At 45.4% G+C, this 24,860-nt stretch overlaps 1 protein-coding gene across 5 annotated transcripts in view; it reads right to left on the bottom strand.

Annotated features, from left to right (window-relative positions):
- Positions 1-5,276: 5,276 nt before the first annotated feature.
- Positions 5,277-24,860, bottom strand: part of MARK3 (microtubule affinity regulating kinase 3) — an 81,661-nt gene continuing 62,077 nt past the window's right edge. For 2 of the 5 annotated variants that reach the window (XM_081138981.1, XM_081138983.1), the window contains exons 13-18: positions 23,549-23,766; positions 20,197-20,300; positions 14,008-14,265; positions 10,439-10,465; positions 8,327-8,371; positions 5,277-5,820 (exon numbers count right to left, since the gene is read on the bottom strand). In XM_081138981.1, the coding sequence (XP_080995107.1) occupies positions 5,475-5,820; positions 8,327-8,371; positions 10,439-10,465; positions 14,008-14,265; positions 20,197-20,300; positions 23,549-23,766 (998 nt within the window). In that variant the 3' untranslated portion in view covers positions 5,277-5,474. The remainder of the gene's footprint in view (positions 5,821-8,326; positions 8,372-10,438; positions 10,466-14,007; positions 14,266-20,196; positions 20,301-23,548; positions 23,767-24,860) is intronic. The other 3 variants (XM_081138984.1, XM_081138985.1, XM_081138982.1) reach the window with 2 other exon arrangements.

Here is a 24,860-nt window from a genome sequence, read left to right as displayed (position 1 = left end):
ACGCCTGCTGGCACTTCCTCCCAGGAGGCAGAGGAAGTCGGCGCAGACCTCACTCTGGAAGGAGCCAGCATGCCAGGTCCTCCTGCCAGGGTGCTTCCTCTCTGGTCCCCAGAATCTGGCTCCCCACCCAGGGCAATGGGGTCTGTTTTGGTCTGAAGCCTGCCAGATCACTCCCGAAGGAACTGTTGGGCCAAGGTCCCCTTAACAGAAGAGATGCACTGAGACACACTTTTTTGCGACAGCGACAAGACAGAGCCTGTCCAGCCCCATCACCGCCCTGCGCCTCTGCACGCGCTGCTCCTTCCTCCTCCACTGAGCAGCCTGGCTCGGGTGCATCAGGCGGTCCGTCATCTGTACCCGCCTCGCCCACCTAGCCCGGCTTCCTGCCCTGCACTCCTTCACACAGCACTGGCCATGCTGGGTTGAGACTGTGTCTGTATCCGTCTCCCGTGAGAATGAGCTTTTAGAAGACACAGGTTTTACCTGGTTTATCTTGGGATCCCCAGAGCTCAGCACAGGGCCCTCCAGAGTAGCTGTCCCACCCTAACCTGCTCCAAATATGCATGTTGCTGAATGAACATAGGAACAATCAGTCAGTGACGGGCAGTCTTCGGGTCTCTTCCTTAAACACCTGAGAAGAGCTGAGGTGGTTTAACTTGGAGAAGCAAAATTCAGGGAGGGAACACAATGTGTGTCTCCAAATCCCGGAGCCTTGACTATAAAGTTCCCAAGAGCAGGAGACACGGCCAGGGTAGTCCAGAGAGCTGACCTGCATCAGGAGAAGGAAGGACCAGCCAGCACTCTCCCTCTACACCCTGCTGAACAACTGAAACTCCGCCCCTGCTGGAGGGATGAGTTCTAGAATGCTGGCTTAAAATAACCCGGAGAGGTGGGTAAGTGGGTGGGAGAAGAGCACAAGCAGGAAATACAAAGCACAGGCTGGGGGGAAGAGCCCAGCTTTGATCAGCTGTCTCTTTTCTCAGCGATGCCCCTATGTGGGCCCCTAGTTCTCACCCCATGGGGTAAGGAGGTATTTCACCACAGCCAGAAACCACAGCGATGACTGTCCACGGAGCTGGAAAAACACGCGAGAACCTCAGGACTTGTAACCAATCAGCCTCACCACACACACAGAAAGAACCAAAGTGGATCCACATAAAGCAATGAAACCAAAGCCAAGGGCAACAGAAGCACACGACGTGGCCCCGTTCCCCTGCCTTTACCCTCAGAGGCCCAGGCCCTCTTAGTGGGCAGCGGTCTAGCCTCCACTCCCAGGTGACCCCCCGGACCAGGCCTTCTGCTGAGGTCTCCCCTTGGGACTGGTGCCTGTGACATGGCATGCAGAGGCGAGGACAACTGTGAACACCATGGCTCTCTGACCTTCTGACACCAGCACTCACACTGATTGAAATCCAACCACAATGACCGTGTGACTATGGTGTGAGACCCCGATGAAGGCACTAAAAAAGCACTAAGCCACGCCTTTTAACCCTGAGTTTCACATCTGATGACCAATGTCATCTGAGGCAGAACCCACTCCTGTCCGTGTGTCTGTCCAGAGCACCTGCCCAGAGGACACAAGACAGGCGCAAGGCCCTGCTCGAGCTTTCTGACCTGAGGACCATAATGCTGCTGAGACACTCGTTACCCTGAACCTCACCTGTGCCAGTTGCCACACTGGCCTGCCTCTGAGGAAGTGTCGCCTCTGCCTGGGTTCTGGTCCCTGAAAGTGGCAAAGCCAAGCCTGGCTGACAAAGCTGCTGGACTCTGTCCTCCACTGCAAGGGGGCCTGGGGTCCCCTCTAGGGACAGTCACACCCAGGCACCTGTGCCGTCATATGCCCGGAAGACATGCCCATCACTTCACACCAACTTCAAGAGCAACTTCCTGGGGGTGGGGAGACATTAACCAAATAATTTATATGCATAACACAAGGACACAGACAATCATGTGGTGAGGGACTGGGGAGAGGGGTGAGTAGGGGGAGGGAGGGGTCAGTGGGGAGAAAAGGAGACATCTGTAATTTTTTGAATAAAAGTAAGTTTCAGTTAGAACAAACAACAAAAAGAGGAACTCCCCCCATTAAAGGGTCTCATGGCAAATTATCAGTTAAAAAACCCCCAAAACCAAAACCCAACAACAAAAATCCCCCCAAAGCAAAATCCCAAGCTCTCTGGTCCAGACCCCTGCTCACTCCTGACCCCATTTCCGATGCTCCTGAGGTCTGTGCTGGCCCCGCATCACTCACTGAGCAGGCGCTGCCCGGACAGGGCACTTCAGGGACTGTTTCCACAGCAATGGCCATGGGATGCACACACAGGAGACTTGTGCTGTGAAAGGGAAGGGCCACAGCTGTGCTTCCTTCTGAACGGCAGGCAGGTTCCTCGGTTCTCTGCTCGAGTCTCCACGTCCAGAGACGGCAGGGCAACCTGAGAGCTGGGCGCGTCACTAAGGAACGGTGTCTTGGTTCCTGGCTTGCCTGAGCCTGACCAGAGGATGGTTGGCATAACTGGAGTATTAACCTTATTTTCTGGAGTAAGACAACACTCTGCTTGTCGGGTACATAAAACCAGCAGCACCTGCCTGCCAGGCACCTCAGCTCACCTCACCTCTCTGGGATTCTAGGGCAGTGGATGAGAGAAAAATGGGGCCTTGTCTTTGCTGCTTACGTGATTTTCAAGCACTCTAGAACGTTTACAAAACCCACTGTATGCACAATAAAAATGCCATATCCTGAGAATGTAGAATCTAAAGGAAGGGCCTGGACCCCTTGGTAAAGGATGAGATTTCTTGTTTTAACCTCCGTATAAGGTAACACCCGTCTTGCCACTGAAACCAAATCAATGTCAATTAGTAGTAAAGCCTGTGATATGACCAACTTGGACGACTCTGGTGAACACTGGTATCCCAAACACACACCCACTTCTCACTGGATGAGGGTATCAGGGCGCAGACGTGACCACAAATAAGCACCTGAAAATAACACGAATGTTTTCTCTGCATGAAAAGTGGCCACTTCATCAGGGCATGTGGTCAACTAATTTCTCTTGAAGGCGTTTCGCTTACAGCGTTCAACCTGTCCTGAAGAACACAAATGAGGTCACCTGGAAAGGTTTCCTCAGCGGAAAGACAGGAAGAACAGGCTGCAGCCACACCTGCGCTGGGCAGAGGTCCACGTCATCTCACAAACTGCAGGGTGACAGGAACACAGGCCAGAGCTGGGCTAGCAATGCCTGACACAAAGGCCAGGGCAGGGGAAGAAAGTGGAAATGCCCCCAGAGGAAAGAGGAGGGGAGGGATCCTATTTATTTACTTAATAAAGAAGGATCCAAATGCTCCAGTAGATGAGTAAGATGTGGTCTACACTCAGCCCTGCCATGCTTCCCAGTGTGCCCCCCTTCTCCCAGCTCCAGTGGCCCCCAGGCCTGGGCTCCAACCCCCTCCCTGCAAGCTCAGCCTCCTCTCCCCAGGGTTTCCCTCAGGGTACCTGGGGCTCAGGACTTGTCCTCTCTCTTCCAGTGAACTTCTCTCCCAGCTTTAAACAGGAACCAAACACCTGCTGAGGGCTCCCAGGGTCTCCACAGTCTCCACCTGGTGTCAAAACCTGCCCTCCTTCCCCGCCCAGACCAAACTTCTCCACAGCAACCTGCTGCCATGCAAGAGACAGCAACCCCATTCTTTCTGGTGCTCAGGCTAGAAATTGAATAGTTGCCTTCGGCTTTTTCTCACTCACCTATATCCAACCCTAGAGCAAATGCATTTGACTCTGATTTCAAAGCATATCCATAAGCCAGCCATCGTCTCACCAGCCAGCATCTCTTGCCTAATCACCACCAAAAGCCTCCTAATTCCCTGGCTTCTCCTTGCTCCCTAGGATGAGTCCTAACACAGCTGCAGTGCAGCCCTCTGAAAACCTGAGGCTGTGCCACTCTTCCATTGGAAACCCCCAGTATCTCCCATGTCAGAGTGAGACATATCTGTAATAACCTTCAACAAGGTTCAGTGGGTGTCTCAGTGCCATCTCACACCACTCTGCTCCAGCACACGGGTGCGCTCTGGCCTCGAACCTCTGCTGGGTGCCTCCCTGGAAGCCCAGTCCCTGCTCAAGCTTCCCACCCCACCCCACCCATCCCCCTACTGCACACAGCGCCTGTCCAAACCCCAGGACCTAACCCAGCACTGCGATTTTTTCCATGGCATTGACCACTCTGCTCCACATCAGGTACTTTACTTACTACTGCTGACTGCCATCTTTTCATAACATAAGATTTAAGAGACTAGGGCTCTCTGTTTTGTTCATGGATGTGTCCCAAAGACATTAGAACGGTGTCCTGCCATGGCAGACATAAGTGTCTGTGACTGAGTGACCGTCCAGACTTTCCTACTGTGACCAACAACAAACCCAGAGGCCACACAGCACACCAATCAATATGACAATTTCCCTGAGAGAGCAAAGCGTCAAACTGACCGATGAGTTCATCACCCCTCTTATGACCGGGGAGGTGCTGGAAAAAGCTGTCGGTGGAATTCATATACTGAATCACAAAAACTAGAGGAAAGGGACATACTTCGTGGAGAGGAAATCTGGAACCATCAGACCGTGCTGCACACAGGAGTGCTGGGCTCCTGAGGCTGAGGCCGAAGCTGCAGCCACTCCCAACTCCCTTCCTTCTCAGGTCACCAGGAGGCCGTCTTCTCCCTTTACTGCCTTGGGGAAAAAAGACGCTCATAATCCTAAGATGTAAGGATCCGGCTAAGGACAAAGTGGCCCCAGGCCTCACACACTCTCCATTGGCTTTGTTCAACTTGCTGGTGAAGGCAAAAACTTGGATTCTCAGTCACTGCCTTAAACTGAGTCTTAAATACAGTACAATGCGAGGTTTTACTGAGAAAAAGTGAATTTTTAATTATCTTGTGAATCTACTTAGAAAAACACACAAGCAAGGTTCACAACTATAAATTTAAACCTTTTGCACTAAAAAAAACACACGAAACAACAAACACAAAACCACAGGCATGAACTGTAAACCTGTATTAATTATCAACTAGTCTTAAGGTTAATTCTTGGTAGTAGTTCAGTTACTTTCCTCCTTGGCAATTTTAACGTTTTAGCACCAATGGCCTCCCACAGAGGCACTGGGACAACTCTGGCAGCCAGGGCAGGGAGGTGCTTCCGTGTGCTACCCCACGCTCGCGGCCCACTCATACCCACATGGGGCACATGGAGATGAGGTCACACGCCGACCTTCAGGGCAATGCAAATAAGACAGAGGGCACACGTGTCACACATCTTTAATGTAGTGCATTCGTAGAAAAGAGGCCAGCTTTCGCTCCCAGGCGTGCTCTCGTCCTTATATTTTAATATCATGATTTAGAAGATGCAGACGTTATTGCCTAAGTATTACCCTATACATTCCCATCAGTGTTCAGGAAAACTTTAGACTGCTACTTTAATTTACACCATAATTACTGCGTTACAGCTTTAGCTCATTGGCAATTTTGGAAGCAATATTTTTGAAAGCTATGGATGTCCCTGATATCCGCTTGAACCGGACCCCATTCAGAGACAGTCTTGGCAGCTTGCACACCTCCATCTCCCACTGCACGAGGTTTTCTGCGTGCCCGTCGCCGTGGACACAGAAGAGTAGGAAGCGCTCTCTCTGTTCATAGTCGCAGTTATTGGCGTCCAGCACTTTGCGGATTTCCCGCATCATGTCATTGGGATCCATGGAACTAGTGGTTTTCATGCTCCAGGTAAAGCGCAGGGAACGAGGTTTTGCTTCTTTGTTTTCATCCTTTTGCTCAGCAGATACGTTGCGACTGAAATGCACAGTGGCAGGTTTATTTTTATTTGCACGGGACAGCCTACCCTTTCTTTTCTAGCTAGTGCCCGGTTGACTCTCCACACAGCAAGAGAACCGACCCCCACATTTTCCTGCACAGGCTCACGTGGTTATCTGCTCCTTTTCTAAGAAGTACTCATCTGTTTGCTCCCCCCCAAAACTATAAGCCACACATGCAGAAAATCTACCTGGCTGTGAAACCTCACCAGTCATGTGCTTACTAAAATTAACAAGATAATTTGTTAAATCAGGCAAAGTAGAAAGAGAGAGCCGAGCATGCATCCAAGAGCTCAGCTCTGCCCTCCAGGCGGCAAGGAGCCACCAGGGCCTCTCACAGGCCCAGCCCCGCTCGGCTCCTGTGATGTTTCTTTTTAACTTATCACAGCTTGCACTGTAACTGCTACTTTGGATAACTGGTGATTCAACAGTTTAAAACTGCTTTCCCACCCGGCCAGGCATGGCTCAGCGGTTGAGCATCGACCTAGGATCCAGGAGATGGAGGTTCGATTCCCAGTCAGGGCACATGCCCAGGTTGCGGGCTTAATCCCCAGTTGGGGGCGAGCAGGAGGCAGCTGATCAATGATGGCTCTTTCTCATCACTGATGTTTCAACTCTCTCTCCCTCTCCCTCCCTCTCTCTGAAATCAATAAAGATATATTTAAAAAACAAAAACAAAACACTGCTTTCCCTGCAAAAGGCTCCAGAGGCTGAGCACATAGCCACTCTTTCAATCCCCTCCACCCACCTCAGTATTTTTTCTTCTATTTTAATGTCTAGCTTCAGTTTAAAAAAATTCTTAGGTGACATTATCTTACTACTGAAATAAAAAAGTGAAGTGTTAAGGCTTATTTGTTGCTGAGTACTAAAGTGACCTGTTTGAATGCAAACTATGGATTCACAAATACAAGCTGTGGTCCCCAGGCAGGTTTCTCTTGGGAACCCCAAGAACAGATCTCTACTACCTTACTGTTCTGAGGAACTTAATCATTACTGACACAGACCGTTACTTACATGCTTCTGTATGTATACCTGGATGGTGAATACCTAACACTCTTGTGCATTAAAAACATCCAGTATAGGATATTAAATACACTTAATCTTATGGCAAATATATCAGAGCTGAGGGTAGGCCATAGAATTTACTGTGCATACAGTTCTCCCTGTTGCCAACCTGCCAGGAGAATATTCCATTGGAGTCACATCCACCAAAATTGATTGGAAGCTTCCTATGTATAAAATGCTGTGTTGGATACTAAAAAGGTTATAAAAATGAGCAAAAGCTCTCAAACTAATTTGGGATTAGGAGAGAAAAGACTGCCTCATAAGGAAACAGCAGTGACACAGGAAAGGCACAGGCAGTCACTAGACTAGGGTCCCAGGAGAGGGACCCGGCCCACCTCCTGGGAGGAGTGCCAGGAAACGAGGGCAGGATAAGGAGGAGATGCTTCCTGGAGGGGGTGGCATCTGGGAAGAGCTCTGAAGAGCCGATGGGTTTCACCAATACTGAGGAGGTGAGGGAAGCATTTCCGTGTCGAGCAGAGGGAGTGTCAGCAGAGGCCAGGAGGCTGGAAGGCACAGGGTATTTGGAGCTGACGTGATCAAGTGTACAGACTGACTGACCGGGGGCACAGTGCTCCCATGCTGTTGTTACCACACCAGGAGGCAGGGCCTATCACGGACTGGGGAGCACGCTCTGGACGACTAGAGCCTGCTCCAGGCTGGAATGGGCGGGCCTGGGGTAGACTGCTGCCTGGCTCTTACCCCAATATTCTGCCTCAACCGGGGGTAGGTGGCTGCTGAGGCCATATAGGGCCTTGCATGGACATGGTCGGTCAGGCAATGGGGCCACTGCAAGTTTTCATTCAGAAAAGTCACATGACCAGAGCTGTGCTTTAGAAAGACAGGAAGGGGGCCGATGGGCCAACGAGGACCTGAAACAGCAAATGGCAACCACCAGAAAGGGCACAGAGGGCACCAATCACGGAGACGGAGTTCTAGGCCCAGCTCTCTTGCCCCACACCTGAGCAATGACAGCTACACAACATGTAAAAGCAAAACACTCGACTACATAATCCTCCTTCTAAAGATCTAACCTGAAATATGTGAACATTCTACTCACTGCTTTCATTACTTGAGACTAGAACTATGTGAGGGGTCACTGAGGTATCGGGAGTGCTCCCACCAACTTCCAGACCTAAGTTCTGGTCGTTAGAGCAAGACAGGGGGCACTGTATTTTAACACCCATACGCCAAGGTGAAGCCCAGGTCAGTTGGGACCAGGTGGCAGCACTCTGGCGCCCTCCTGTGGTCCTGGGGGGCAACGCAGCTCTGGCCCAGGTCCACCGCCAGGGGACAGCAGTGGCATTTGTGCTTCCCAACCACAAAGTGCGGACCCACCAAGCAACCCACAGGGCAGCAGGAAACAGCACTGCCTCTGCCACAGTTTTCAATATAAAATATATTAAAAAAATAATTTCCCTCACCTGGAGCCCTCATATCTCCCGTTCCTCTCATATTCGGTCGGAAGCCTCAACGAACAGAACGCAGAAGCAGAGAAGTGGGAGAGAGAAAAGAGGTCTTACACAGCAGCACACGACGCGCAAGACAAACACAACACCGCAAAAACAACAAACCCAAAGTCACCAGTGAGCTTAGGGCTCTTTCAGTGGTGAGCCAGCCAGCGCTCCACCTCTCCAGGCATCTACAGGCCAAGCAGGTGGCAGGCTGCACACCTGCTTCCCAGATGCGACAGGTATCCTGCCCTGCCCTGCCCTGGCAGCAGAGCACTCATGGCCTTTGACTGGAGCTATGCTGACCAATCACTCCCCAAAATATAATGGGTTTCCATGAAAGGGAAAATGGATTTATCAGTTGAATTCTACATTCAAATGCAAATTTTTTTTCCCCAAGGAAAAACCTGGCAACTGGGACAATCAATTCAAAACCACCACGGAGTGGACTTTCCCTCAGGAAGAAAGCAGTCTTCCCAGTTTTTGAAAAAGAACTCACATTAACAAAGTCTCTCAGGGAACCACTGGTTTCATCACCAGAAACCATAGCCCAGACTTCTGGTGAGCGGAGAGGCACAGGCACAGTGCAGCTTCAATGGCAGATTTTCTGCTTCAGACGTTTGTGGGTTTTTTCTGAGCAAAGTTAATCTTTTAAAATTTTTTTTATATTTTTAAATTTTATTTTTGTTTAAAATACTATAGATGTCCCTTTTCTCCCGAATGACCTGTTCTCAGATGTGTGTATTCCAAGATAGTGAGCAACACTATTGGTCTCTCGACTGTCAGCATAAAAAAATAGTCATCTTGCCTGGCAGGTGTGGCTCAGTGGTTGAGCACTGACCTAGGATCCAGGAGATTGTGGTTCGATTCCCGGTCAGGGCCCAGGCCAGGGTTTTGGGCTCAATCCCCAGCAGGGGGCGTGCAGGAGGCAGCCGATCAATGACTCTCATCATTGATATCTCTACTCTCTCTGATATCAATAAAAACATATATATTTTTTAAAAAGTTATCTTGTCCTGGATGGTGTGGCTCAGTGACTATATCATCGTCCCGCACACTGAAGGGTTGTAGGTTCAATTCCTAGTCAAGGGCACATACCTGGGTTGCAGGCTCGATCCCCATCTCTCCCCCTCCTTCCCTCCCTCCCACTCTCTCTGAAAATGGAAAAAATATCCTCAGGTGAGGATTAACAAAACAAAAACAAACAACTCCTGGCCCCAACGCTCAGTTGACTGGGCACCAAAAGGACGAGGGTTTGATTCCCAGTCAAGGGCAAGTACCTGGGTTAATGGGTTTGGTCTCCAGTTGGGGTGCATATGAGAGGCAACCGATCTATGTTTCTCTCTGACATCAACGTTTCTCTCTCTTCCCCTCTCCCTTTCTCTCACTCTTAAATCAATAAATTCTCTGGGTGAAGATTAAATTAAAAATAAAGTCATCTGGTAGGAACAGCATTTACTAAAGCGCTTTAATTAAAAACGAGATGTGCTTTCGTCAGTGGCTGGTGGGAAGTGGCTTTCATATATACTACTACTTACTTTTCAACTCTGAAAACATTACAACATTTCTGCTATGCAGCTTCCCAAGCCCAGACCCAGTAGGCTGTAAGTTTGAATTTTATCATAATACTAGCTCATTCCCTTCCACTTCAGAGCCTTTTGCTAATTCAACCCTCTGTGAAATGAAAATGAACACAATCACCACTTACCTTTGCCCACCCATGAAATGTACATCAGTGTTACTGCACATCTCATTCCTCAAACAGAAGCATGCTAAGTGTTATTAGTATGAAGACAGAATTATTTGGATGCTAAATAATTCTACCGAAGAAAGAAAATGCACAGAGCATGCGTAGGCCTCTTGTTACATGGGTGCCACATCCCTTTAAAAATGCCTAAAAGAGTTAATCTATTTCTTTCCAGTTTCCTTTCAAAGAAATAAGTATTTAGTTCTCAGCAGGAAGTTTAGTTTAAAAAAAAAACACAACAACAAAAAATAAGGCTAGAAAGCCAAACCTGATGTTAATTGCAGGAGCCAATTTGGGGTGAGGATTGGAAAAAAAAAAAGTGTATATATAAATCCTACCTTTTGATAAACCTGAATGACATGTTTCTAAAAGAAATTAAGCCAAAAAAAAAAAAAAAAAATTAACAAAAATTACTTGCACAAATAAAATATAAAATCCAGTCAGTTATAAAGAGAAACAACAAATAAAACAGGGCTCCTTCTCTGTCCAATGAACAATGAAAAATGAAACAGTGATATATGTTGAAAAAGCAAAATTATTACAGATAATTGAGTATGTGATCTTTTAATTATAAATATATCTGTACTTGTAAACAGAAACTTAGCAGTGAACACTGACATTAGCTGTAATGAATTTTTTTAAGGTTCTTCACATGGATATGTTTTATGATCATAAAGTCAACATCCTGTTTTAAATAAATGACTTAAGGCATTTGCAATGAACTAGTAATAAGACAACATTTCTCAATTTTCTACAGAGTATCTTATGAACAAAAATTTCATGTTCTTATACAGAAACATTAAAAATTTCATTATAAAATGTTTAACCATTAAGAGAATCATTACTTCAGGAAGATGATTTAAACATTAACAGTAGTTATGAAAAAAATAAGTTATTAGGGTTTAAAAATGAAGCAAGCTTTTCAGTTTTAGATACTGAAGTGAGTGAAAATTACATGACGATATAACAGTAGGCGATGCATTCTTATGTTTTAGTAATGAACTGAATTTTAAAAAAGTGCTTTGGTTGTTAAAAATTTTTAAGAAGATGCTTAGGGTGCACTGGACATTTCACACTAAGGGTCAGGCTGGTGTGGCCATGTTGTCAGCGTTCCTGAGCACGTGTAGCCTGGGCTCGTCAAACTACCTCTAATGCCCAGTTCTGTGACTGAACACAGGAGGCACGTGTATGTATCTGCTGACTGAATGAATAAATCCCTGGATTTTTTTTCTAACTCAGGTAACTTTGGCATTGCTTGAGATAGTGACCAATTTAAAAAAGTTTCTAACTACTGTAGGTAACCACCAACCACTTCATAATCAGATCAAAAGTGGTACACAGCAGGAAGAGAAGATCATGCATTGAAAATATTTTTTAAATAATTAAGCACTACATAAAGGCAGTATTACTCAAAAAATTATTTTAGCTGAAGGTTGATTAAAAAGTCTTTAAAAAAGATACTTTCATTTCCAAGTTTTCTACATGACGAAAGGCAGTGTTATTGGTTAAGGACCATAGGACTGCTTCTCAACTTTTCCTCTCATGAACCCCTGAGTTATAAAGAGCAGGAAGCTGCGGTCTGAGATCCTGCCTCGCTCCTGCTGACTGCACAGGGCCTCAGAGGTGGCAGGGCCCACAGCTCTCCCAAACAACAGGGCATCCAGGGCAGAGCAGGGTGCAGAGAGCAGGTGTGCTGGCGCCGGCTCTCTGCCCACCACGTCAGGGCAGGTCTCCTTTGCAGTTCTAAGTGCAAACACCCAAACTTTTCAGGCACCAGAACGGCAATGCTACAGTTACAGTTGGGGAGGACCAGAGGCTGACAGGACTAAGGCAGCAAGGACTGACTGTCTTTAAGAATGAATTGGCTACAGCTGAAGTATAGCACCAAGGAGACTACAGACCTCAGCCTGCAAACTTTCAAACAGAAGATGACCTTTCTGGAAAATGTGGGGGTGGAACTGTAAAATAAGATGACCCCCTAGATTTTTAAACAAGAAACCTTAACCTCCAATTCTGATTCAGATACATGAAATAAATTTAATTAGAAAATGCCTACAACAGTCCCTTTACAGTTTTCTGTAGGGAGCACAACGTAGTGGCTTCAAGAGATCTGGCTCAGCACTTTTTTGCTGTAGGGTCTTAACCAGGTGCCTTAATCTCTCTGAACCTCTCCGTTTCTTCTATAAAATCGGGTAATATCTACTTCACAGGGTAGACTGTGGAGATTGAGTGTTTGAGAATGTGTGTACATACACTTAGTGCACAGCAAGCATTCAATAAATGGTAGCAGATACTATTTTTATCAATGATAGTACATATATTAAGATGAAAAAGAAAAAAAAAGGAGCACAAAGGAGACAAATAAATTCAAGGGTTTTAATGATGAGTCTACTAGAGGGCTACCAAGCTGACTGCTGTGACCAGCGCTCAGCCAGACCTCATTGCTGCATGTGTATTCCACGCTCAAAGGGCAAAACACCAAGTGATACGAAGCAGAGTCAGGACGGTGAACAAGCAAGTGAATGATACCCAGGCTCCACCTCCTACCATCCAAGTTTCAGAGACAGATTCCATTTCAACCTAGTCCCCAAGGAAGGAGCTGGGGGACAGGGCAGCCTGGGATGACATGGAAAGGAAGAAGTGAATTACCCTTGGGGGGGTGGGGGGGAAGCGGCAGACTCTTCTTGGATGGAACTCCAAATCTGGCAAGACCTTTTAGGGCATCTGCTCTTCTGCCCAGTCTGGGGCGAGGTGTCTCAGCAAAGGGGCTGAGAAGAGAGTAATAGGTAGACCTTTTGACTGCTCTTACCTCTGGTCAATGCTACTGGATGTCAGAAGTCCTGCCTAATCTAGTACTCAATGTCCCGTCAACAGATCATCTGGGGAAACAGTGTAATGTGACTCATCTAACTTTTAGATGATTGATCTAATTTATAAAACTATGGGAGGAATCAAGGAGACTGAAAAAGTGGTACAGTACTTAGCTTACAGGTTAAATACAAAGATGGCGTGAAACTAAGCAGCAAGCTAATGGGCCAGAGGGAGTGCAGAGACAGGAGGAGGCGTCAACCACTCTAGACTCTGAGAGGATCCACTGTTGTGCTGAGTGAGACACAGGATGAACAGGAGGGTCTGAAACAGGCAAACCTGCAGGACACTCAGACACACTAATCCAGAGCAAGGTGCACTCTCAGTTTCTCTGGCATCCTGGACATGCAGGGATCTCAGCTGTCCTGGGCAAGATTCTGGATAAAGGTGCCTTTGGCTATTTGCTAATGGTACAAAGTGGATCTTTTCTTTTTCCTCTGGAAGCAGCCAATATTTCTAGGCTTTTGCAACCTCTAGCTAGATAACGGAAATAAAATTTAAATACTTCAAGGGCACCATAGAGATTTCCAGAGATTCCCAAGGCTCCGAATGACAGCCTACTGGACACATGAAGGTTTTATACACAACCAGATACTAGTTTCTTTCTGAGAAGAAACCAGGATTTTATCTCCATAACTCTATTTCAGAAAGTTACCTTGTTCTCACTATAACTCACTGAGACCGAGAGCACAATTTCAAGATTCCTCAGTGACAATGAGATGAGAGAAGAGGAAGTGTGTCTTCCTCAATGGCCGCTCACGGGGCGCCAGCCCATCTACCCTGGTCTGGGGCCCTGCTCTGCCGTAGAGACCATCCATGCAGACAAATGTGTGATGCAAAGAAATAGCAATTAAAGACACCCCCACCCCCCAAAACTTTTACCAGGATATCTCTCCTAAAAGATTTTAAAGTCTAGTTAGATACATAAACCAGAAAAACATGAGCTAAAGACAAAATGAACCGCAGCCAGTAGTGGCTTCACACAGAGAGAAGACAGGTCTCTTTTTGCTCCAAACCACCAGTTCCACCTGGCACTTACCTCCTTGTGAGTTTTGAGGTTAGTTTACTGAAAAGATTAGTGGAGCCTCGGCTTCGAGTCTGTGACAGTGGCGTGGCTTCATGCGACAGGCTGGGTGAGGCGGGTGGGCCGTTATACGTGGCAGTCCGCCGCTCCCGGGGCTGGCCATGGAAAGTGCTACGACTGGCAGTGCCTCTTGGGAAGCGGATTCGATCCGGGGTGGCCGCACTGCTAATACTGTGTGTGGATGCGACTGGAGTTCTCTGATCAGGAATAGTGCTACGAGGTCAGAAAATACAGATCTTTACATTTTTGTTTACCAAATCTGGCTTTGTGGCAAACATGGCACACAAAAATTACAGTCACAATATACCTTTTATCTAGAGTGGAGAAAACCAGTTTTAATAAATCCAGACCCAAAGAGTATTTCACAGGTCTTAGGAGCAAAATAAGTTAAATGGGAAAGGGGACCAGCGGAATCACATATAATGGAACAAAGCCTTGTGAACTTTAAAAGAACAGCAGACCTATTTTCAGGACAAGATAATGCAGGGAAATTCTAGGACATAGAATGGCTTGAAACTCAAGCTTTTTTCCTTTGCTTCCCTCTCAAATGGCTCACATGCAGAGAACCTTGCCGATATAAAGGAAAGAGAGGCTACACAGGTGAAACTGAAGAACAGGCAACCGAAAGTTTTGGAAGCACACAAATGGCATAAATACTGTAAAGCTCCACATGCTGAAAGCAGCCTGCAGAGGAGGGGAACTCTCATCCCCTCTGTACTATGCAAAGGCACGAAGACAAACAGATGACCGAGGACACCACGAGGGAGGATGTGCGGAACTAAAACCACACATACGAGGAACACTGTGGATAACCACAAGGAAACTTTGGACTATAAAACCCACCCATGAAATTAAGCAGTAGTGGGCACACGTTAGCTAGGAGGGATATGCATTTTTCTTACACAGCCCCGACGTTATCGCCTCCACTGTCTACTGGAGCTATTGCCATCTTAGGGTGACCAGAGGCCGACATGGACATCGACGCCTAATGTCTCAGCTGACAGGTGGAAGGTGTGGTACAAACCGAGGCAGGGCTAGCTGCGTTAGCCAACATTTATGCCAGGCTGGGAGGGGGCTTGGGTTCAGGCAGAGGCAGAAACAACAGGATGGTGGACCAGTGACAAAAAGAGCAACCTGGGGTTTAAAGCACTCACCTTCCTCCCCAAACCATCTCATTTCTGTCAAAATACAAAATCTTAGACTTGTTTTGCGGATTGTGGAGCAACTGCTAATTTGTAGCTGCTTTTTTAAGCAATAATTTTAAAAGTGTTATCAGCTTTAAAGAAAAGAAAATATCTTACATGTTTGGCTATTTACGCCAGAGGGACAATATCTTCTGAGCTGTGTATAAAATAAAACCTACCCTAAAAATCTCCATGCAAACTGAAGTGGTCACGTCAATCTAGAGCACAAACACACTGTGCTCCCGAGCTGTTCCCAGAGCAGTGACTAGTAAAATGAAGGAGACTAGTAAGATCACGAGCCTAGTAACTAGTTATTAAATAGAGCTGAAAATCTTCCTACTCAATGGACATTCACTTCATAAACAAGCCAAAATTCCTTAGGGGTCAAGGGGCTCCCCTTTTCAAGGTGGAACTAAACGAGAGAGCAAATGAGCCGTTTACAGAGAGAGAGGCAGAAGTGGCTGCACGCCTGCAGTGGCACCTGGCACACACAGCTGTCCTTAATCCCAGCTCGTCCAGTGTGTCCTTGGAATGCCCAAGGGACAGTTTCTTTCCTTTAAGGACAATCAGGATGTATAATTCTGGCTATACTCTTTCAGGGTCTTTCTGCAGAAATACTTTCAGGAACTGCTGGTTCTTTCCCTCCTGCCCCACCCTCCAGAGCAGCCAGAGCAGCTGTGGCATCTTGTGGGTGTCAACCTCCGAATAGCGGCTTCAGCCAGCCCCACCCACCTCTCCGATCCCTTCACAGGCAGGGTCTGAGCGCAGAGCCTTGTCTGTCACAGGTCCATTCCAGTTTTCACTGGTACCCTGGCCTTCGCCCACACACCCTCCAACCTGTCCACCACACAGCTGAGCTGCCAAAAATACAAACCCAACCTTGTCACTCATAAACTTTCAAAATCACAGTCTTCAGGATGAAGTTCAAACACCTTGCCCTGGCACCCAAGTTGCATCCTTAAGCACCCACAGCCTAGGCCCTGCCATCTCTCCAGGCTCTACCTTCTGCATCACCTCCCAGAACTCGATTCTCTGGCCCTCTTGGCAACATGCAGTCCCTTGGTCATGCATTATCAGGTCGAAGAACTTGTGCAGAAACTGTTCTCTGTGCCTGGAGGTGGGCATCTTTCTATTTTCATTCCATTCTGTGCAGCTGGTGAGCACACCTGCTGTTCTGCACCCGTTTCCCAGTGACTCTTCCTGCTTAAGTGCCCTGAAAGCAAGGCCTGCACTCCCACCTGTGTCCCCTGTGTCAGCAGAGAGCCTTGGCTACAGCAGGTGCTAAGTGTTCTCCTAACTGAAAAGGGAAGTTAATGAAACGAGCATTGGAATTTTGAAAGTCTCAGTATGAGGGGGGTGGGTCTTTACAATAAACCGCTTAATAAGACCTGCTTGTCCCTGAATTTTTGTTTGAGAATTCTGCCCTCTGACTTGGGAGAGTGGCTCTACCATAGTCCTAGAACTACTGGAAACAAATGCCTTAGAAACAAAAATAGATCTGGTTTTGTGTTTTTGTCACTCGGCACTCACTCTTTCCCTGTGGCAACAACACTTGAATCCTGCTCTGCGGGGGAAGGCTCCCGGGCCCTATATGTTGCTGACTCTACCCCAGACTTTCCCAGCCTTCCTGGCCAGTGACAGGGTTAGAGCCAAACCAATGGGGATAGAGGACACACCCCTAGGCTCCTGTTTGAGCAGAGCTGAGTGTGGGAAGATAGTCTGATACTGCGGGGCCCAACCAGGGACCGAGGACAGGAATCAGAACAGAACAAGGAGCTGTGCCCTGACTCCTCTCCCTGAATTTTCAAGTTGTAGGGACTCACAGATGACCTGTTTCATTAAAGCTTGTTCACCTGCCACATACCTGGCTTGTTCCCAATACATACAGACAGACATATACATATATACATATAATTTTATTTTTAACAAGTTAAGATAAATACAACTCTTTCTGCTCTATTGTCTGTTCAGGACAAGGCAAGGGGCAACACACTTTATCCCTTCTGCCAGCTGCTGACACTCCCTTGTCCAAACTGGCAGCTGGATCAATGGATGCATTAAGGAAAGCAGGGCAAGAAGGGGAGGTAGGGGTTGTTTGGCTTCTTCCCTGGGGAATTATAAATGGTCCAAAGGCTCTGGGGAAGGACAGGGCTTTGAGTGAGATACTGAGCAAGAGCTGCTGGATCTATTCCCCACAAGGCACACTGCCACTGGTTGGACAGTGCATGCAAGGTCTACAAGGCATGTAAGCAAGGCAGGAGTCTGGATAGACACCTTGCAGCAAAACAGAAGCTTGATGAAGTTAGAGACCTTCCTAAAAAGGAATTGTAAATGGATATTTTCATGAAAAATTATTAAATTTTTTTACATACTAATCTTAAAGGCAAATAGTGAATTATTTTTTAGAAATTTAATCCACGTTGCACCACAAAGCAAGCAACAAAACAGATGAGTTGCAGGCTCAATCCCCGGCACCCATCAGGCACGTGTGGGAGGCAGCCAATCCATGTGTCTCTCTCACACTGATGTTTCTCTCCCCACCCCCCTCTCTGCAAAACAATGGGGGGAAAAATCCTCAAGGATTAAAAAAACAACAAAAAACGAAACCAAAAAATCATCATCCCATGCTCAAAGTAGAATGCTAAAGACAGCTAAAGAAGAGCTTGTCTAAGATTATATTTAATCTTCCGTACAGTTTTTATCAGCCATAATCATTCTCACGTTGGAATTCTGTATAAACGTTCACACATATAAGAAAACAGTCAAACATATTCAAGGCTAAAAAGAGAACTTAATGTCCTTTCAGAAGTTAGCACAGACCCAGGCATCGTGAGCTCACTGGTATTTTGTCAAGGACTAAGATGTCTATGGGACAGGAAGAAGCATCCATCGGTCTAAGAAGTCACCTGTCCACAGAGAAGGCTCAGTGCATCTAATTGATGACTCATGCATCTATTTTAAGGGTGAGAAAGTTGCCACATTTACTGCCTTAAGTGGAAATCCGCTTTCAATTCATTTGTAAGATAGAAAGAAAATCCAGTTATTATTAAAATTATGGGCCCCGTCTCGTGTGGTTTGGCGCTGAGGCTCTGTTTGGTTAAAGGTAAAGACAACACCTTGAGAAGCAAAGTGTTGTGATGACTGATGCTATTAGAAGCAATGAGGCCCAGTCAGGACAAGAAGTAGTCGGCCCCAACAAGGACGGTACCTGCAGGTAAAACATAGTCAGGCGATGATGTCTCCAAAAAAAATCTGAGAATTCTTAAAACTATTTCCAAGGAGTGAACTGAATCACTATAGGAAAGGGGAAACAGAAGAGCATGTGCACAAACATAAAAAGGGGGGAGACAGATTCTGATCTTAACAGCCTCTTAAACAGTGGCTGTACCTCAGAAAATTAATTGTACATTTTAAAGTTCAAAAGGAATCTGATAAATAGCTCAACAACTTCAAGAACTCATGAAAAGAGAGGGTCATGAAACATTTTTATAGCTCTGTAGACTAAAATATATATTAGAAGCTTCTAAGTGTTTTATTGATATCTTCTATTAAATCACTCTGAACTAGAAGAAATTTATAGATTTGAGAATGTAACTGTAATAAAAAAAAATTTACCAGGACAACTATTAAATAAATAAATCAATCAGTATTTGTAAGCTGTCTAGCCCAGTTGCCATATAAGTCATTAATAGTTTTTAATCATAAGGAAAGAGACAATGTTAAAACAAGCACACACATAGGAATCAGCAAAGAGAATACTGGAATGTAAGTATTTCTAGAAATTCAGTGAATAATCTACATAACCTTACATAAAAAGCTTTTACCTTCATATCAATTCAAATTTAAGTGGTCTGTGGAAGAGGGAATGATATAAAGCATAGTCTGGTCTTAAGGATGGAGGAGGAAAGAACAACTTTACTTAGGCTGTCACAGAAGTTAGTGATCAAACGTTTCATGTGACTAATGAGATCTACAGGAAAGAGAAAGCTTACGGTGCCATTTCAGAAAGTAAATGGAAGAAAAAAAGAACCAATTTTGATGCTGGACCTGGGAATGACCAAACAGTGCTCAAGTGAAGAGGTCGGGGACGACCAGTGACGCAGACTGATCTAGGCCTCCACGCAGAAGCCGCATCTGCTCAGCACACTGGGTTTGGTGTGAGCAGCCGCTCGTCTGGGCGGAAGAGGACCCACGCCGCCTGGGAGCTGTGCTCTGTACAGGACTAGTTACCTGCTCTACCCATCCATCTTCTCTCCTTTCCCCGCCACAAACTAGCGCTACCCCCAAGGTCTCTGGACCCACTTCCTCTCACTTTTCCAACTCTATTTATTGTGTGACCCCAAGAAAGCTGCATGATGACTCTCTCCTGACATATTACCATGTGTTCTAAATTATGCTTGTTCTAGGTCTGCTCACCTTTCCACCAGGTTAAACACTCAGAAGATACACACTCATTACTCTGCGATTCTCGAGTAGGTCTCTTTTAGGGTGGAAACTATGGTAATACTCATCTACCTGGCACCTTTGGCAAACTGCTGGCCTAGAGCTAAAGGCTCACACACCCCTGTCTCCACTTCATGATCTACGGCCCTCAGAAGCACGGCTCCTTATTGTTCTCCCTTTTGGTCTTGATCAAGTTTTATTAATGTGCACAAAATAATCTTGACTTTACTATTCTACAATTAAACCATAGCTTACTATCTACCTCCTGCAGGAAAGCTCCCTGGTTTAACTCAACCCTTTTAATAATCATCACACAGCCGGGCGGAGGATAAGCTCTGGACGAGAGGAATTTGGAAATCTAGTATCTCACTAAAAATTCACATTCAAATTTAACTTACCATTAGAGAATACTTACCACTATTATTTGAATTTTGATTATAAAAACTGAGAAGTAAATAATATGCTTCTATTTCTCTTGGGAAAAACAAACTTCTTGCAAACAGGTAAAATTTCCTACCTGTTTTCTTTGCCATTCTGAATTACTGAATGTCTGTCAGCTGTCGTTCTTTCACTGCAAACATAAGTATTTCGCCGAGTCATTCCGCCAGATGCTGTATTACTCTATTTAAAAAAAGGGGGCATTTTTGTCTTAAACTGTTTAGTAAGCATAGTACGAGAAAAAAATAACTCGCTTAAATAAACATGAATACCCAGTCCTTAAATAAACCTACACTAAAATATCAACAGTACTGGCTAAAAGATCAGAAAGGGAGTGAAGAGAGCACCACGCCCCAAGGCAGAAAAGATGAAGAGTGGCTATGCAGAGTGACTGTGAAAAGCTGGCTGCTATAATCCATCAATAATTCACAGATTACTTAGAGTACAAAGACAGATCCACTGTTTTCAAAGCTAACACTTTCAAACAAATTAAAAAGCAAGCGTTATAAATGTAAGGTAAATATACAAATAAAAAATACGTAAACAAAAGAGTTAAAACTATAAAACTAGCCCTGGCCGGGTGGCTCAGTTGGTTGGAGCATCGATCGTCCTGTACACCAAAAGGTTGCAGGTTCCATTTCCAGTCAGGGCAACATGCAGGTTGCAGGTTTGATCCCTGGTTGGGGCACATACGGGAGGCAACCAATTGATGTTTCTCTTTCACATCAATGTTTCTCTCTCTCTCGAATCAATGAAAAAAATATCCTCCAGTGAGGACTGGGGGGGGGGGGAAGGATATTATCAAGAATGTGAAAAGAACCTACAGAAGAGGAGAAAATATTTGCAAATCATATTTTTGGTAAAGGCTGAATATCCAGACTATATAAAGAACTCTTACAACTCAATCACAAAATGACAAGCAAACCAATTTAGAGATGAGCAAAGGACTTGAATAGATGTTTCTCCAAAGAAGGCCTACAAATGGCCAATAAGCACACGAAAAGATGCTGGACAAGCACTGGTCACTAAGGAAATGCAAATCAAAACCACAACGAGGCACCACTTCACACCCACTAGGACGGCTATAATAAAAAACAGAAAATAAGTGTTGGCAAGGATGTGGAGAAACAGGGATTCTCATATAGGATAGGAATGCAAAATGGTGCCACCGCTGTGGAAAACAGTTGGGCCATACCTCACAAAGTTAAATACAGAATTACCTCATGACCCAGCAATTTCATTCCTAGGTATAAACCCAAGAGAAATGAAAACTAAGTCCACATAGAGACCTATACATGAATGTTTATAGCAACATTATTCATAATAACTAAGAAACAAGCAAAATGTCCATCAATGAAAAGCAGTCGCTTGTTAAAAGGAACGAAACACTGACAGAGGCTATAGCTTGAACGCTAAAAACATGATGCTGAGTGAAACAAGCACGTCACAAAAGGCTGCCTATTGTCTGAGTCCAATTATGGGAAATGCCCAGAACAGGCAACTCCACTGGGAGAGAAAACGGCCAGGGGCTGGGGGAAGGGGGATAGAAAAGTGATTACTTAATGGGCACTGAAAAGTTCTGTGTTTCTCTGCTGTGCTGAAAAGTCTGGGAACCAGAGGTCGGTGGTGGTCGCATAACACTGTGAATGAACTAGATGCCACTGAATTGTACATTTTAAAATGGTTAATTATATGTCATGTTAATTCCACACCAATTTTAAAAGCTTTACTTTCAGGCTGGCAGGTGTGGCTCAGCAGTTGAGCAACCATCCAGGAACCAAGAGGTCACAGGTTCGATTCCAGGTCAGGGCACATGCCTGGGTTGCAGGCTTGATCCCCAGTAGGGGGCTCTGCAGGAGGCAGCTCAGCATTGATGTTTCTGTTTCTATTTCTCTCTCCCTCTCTCTTAAAATTAAAATAAATAAATAAATATAAATAAATAAATAAATAAATAAGCTTTACTTTCAAAATTAAAAAGGAACAAAAGTTATAACTAAGGAATTTTATCAAATAAGAACAATTTTTAAAAAAAGATAAACCCTGGCCAGGTGGCTCAGTCAGTTGGAGCATCATCTGGTACACCAAAAGGTTGCTGGTTTGATTACCGACCAGTCAGAGCACATATCCAGGTTGTGGGCTCGATCCCTGGTCAGGGTACGTAGAGGAGGCAACTGATCCATGTTTCTCTCTCTCTCACATTGATGTCCCCCCCCCTCCCTTCCTCTCTCTCTAAAAGTCAATGAAAAAAACATATTCTCAGGTGACGATTAAAAAGAAAAGAAAAAAAAGATAAAAGCAGTCACCTTTAATTAGCTCAGCAGACCATGTATACTAAACTCCAAAGACTAATGGAGAAAATAACAGTAACGTTAGCCTTTCCTTTGTGGATAATCAAATGTAGGTGACTGATAATGCTTGGATATAATCTTCAAAAGGGAGGTGTGCAGATGAGTAGGGCAGCAGGGAGGGAAAGTTATGAAGGCAAAGAACAAGGTTCTTACCTTCCTCTGGAGACTGTCACCAAGAGTTGGAGGCTGAATTTAAACTGCAGGGCTAAAGAATAACAATCCAATTTGATGGCATTAGGAAGCCAAAAGGAAAAACCCTTTTCACACAGGGTTTGCTGGGATAAAGCCCAAGATCAGAGGATGAGCAGACAAAACCCTCTGGGCTCCTTTATGAGCACTCATATCCCAGAAGGCACAGACAAGACTCTCCAAGGGAGCAGCAGAGCCCCCCCGGTCCTCACTCTAAGTTTTTATCTGGGGTGGAGGAGGGCTGTGTTAACTGTTCAGTTTGTAGAGAAGAGCATGGTTATAGAATATCCTTAAAACTGTTCTTTCTCTGTGACTTCTTCCTAAAATGCCTTTAGAAGTGCTAGACGGAATTACTACATTGGGTCAGATAAGACACATTTTAATTAATGGAAAAGTTTCTAAAGCTGAACAGATTCTATTTAACAAATACTACTTGCTCACTGGGGAGATTTTATTAAAGGCAGGGATTAACAGGTGGATTCAGGTGATTTTAAGCAATAACCTAACTTTTCTTCACCTTAAAATTTAGCTAATACACAAAAAAGCACCTAGCACAGTTCCCAGCACATGGTAAGGATGCAGTCAAAGTTCTTTATTGTAAGAACTCTGAAAATGCAGTGGAAACCCCCTCCCTGGCCCACAGGCAGGCAGAGCCCTCAGTGCTGTGTATGTGATCACCTGTCTGCACTATCATTTGGTTTTCTTTCCTGTTCAACTATGAGGTCTTTCCATTTCTCAGCCTCTGACACAGCCTAAAGCTCAGCAAATGTTTGTGGAATAACTAGAAACCACCCTTGACATAAAGGTCTGACTGTTCATCTAGGGGGCAGATGAGCACATAGGAACACTTCACCCTACAATCCCCGTGGTGCTCTAGAGATCAAAAGCACTTACACTAGGGACAGTGGAGCTTGTCTTGCGTTCAGGAATGTCCGCCTTGTTGGGATTGCTCGCATTCCCAAGCATGGGACTGGCTGGAGCGATCCCCTTCCCTCCAGTTGCACTGCTGCCTGACCTCCTGGAGGGAACACCATCTTCTTTAAGGTCACTGTCCGCAGTGCTGGTCTGACTTCTTTTTGGATACGCCACAATGGAAGGAATAGCTGGTCCAGCTAAAATAAAGAGTTCACTCTTTAAAAGTCAGAATATAGTTTCACATTTTATTCTGTGAAAATAAACACATTGTATAAGATGACCTAAGATTGCTATTCATCTAAAAAATATAAGACGGTAAAATCCATTAAGATGTGTCCCATTCATGTATAATGTTTTCTCTATGTAATGAATTCAATTTTGAAATTTCACTATTAGTCCCTAACTTTCTATGTAAAGTTTTTTGGTTGGTTTGTCTTTTGTTAATGCTCACTTGAGGATATTCTTTCCATTGATTTTTTAGAGAGAGTGGAAAGGGGGGGAGAGAGAGTGACATTGATATGAGAGAGACACATCGATTGGCTGCCCCCCCCCCCCCCGCCACCCCGAACCTTCTATCCAGGTACATGCCTTGGACCAGGAATCGAATCCATAACCCTTTGATGGGTGGACCCACACTCTAACCAATGAGCAAGATCAGCCAGGGCATCTATGTAAAGTTTTAAAAACTGATTATTATTAGGCATGTACAGTTACCCTTCAGAAACCTCTGGAGAGACAGTTACTGTACAGATAACTAATCAAACTGACTTTATGCACACAGCCCATCCAGAATAAACTGACTCACTTGGTACACATGAGAGCACTACATCCTTCTGTACAAGAGATGCCATCACCTTCTGAAACAAAACAGTCCAGATTTATGGGCCACTCAAGCCTTCTAAATCAGGGGTGGAGAACGTTTGGCCTGTGGGCCACGTACAGTCCTCAAAATCATTTGGTCTGGCCCTGCCAAGTCAACCGCAGGTGGGACTAGAAATAAATCTAGGAGCTTTATTCATAGCTAATTTTTAAGTTAATAATTCTGAATGGCCAAGAATGATGTTATAAATATCCAAATGGCCTTTAGCAGAAAAAAGGTTCCCTACCCCTGCACTAGAGGTATGAGAAAACTCCATTACCAGCTTTCTTCCAGGATTGAGGAACAAGTCCCTTTAAATTGGATGGTTTGGAGCAATATGTAGGCATTTCTGCTAATTTCCCGGCAGTCCACAGGCACTGAAAAACCCTATTAGCAACCAGTATGAACACAAGAGACAGAGACCCAGATGAA

Source organism: Miniopterus schreibersii (assembly GCF_964146895.1).
Source record: "Miniopterus schreibersii genome assembly, chromosome: 1".
Lineage (NCBI taxonomy): Eukaryota > Metazoa > Chordata > Mammalia > Chiroptera > Miniopteridae > Miniopterus > Miniopterus schreibersii.
Note: the sequence above shows the minus strand (reverse complement) of the source record. Positions and strands in the feature narration are given on the sequence as shown.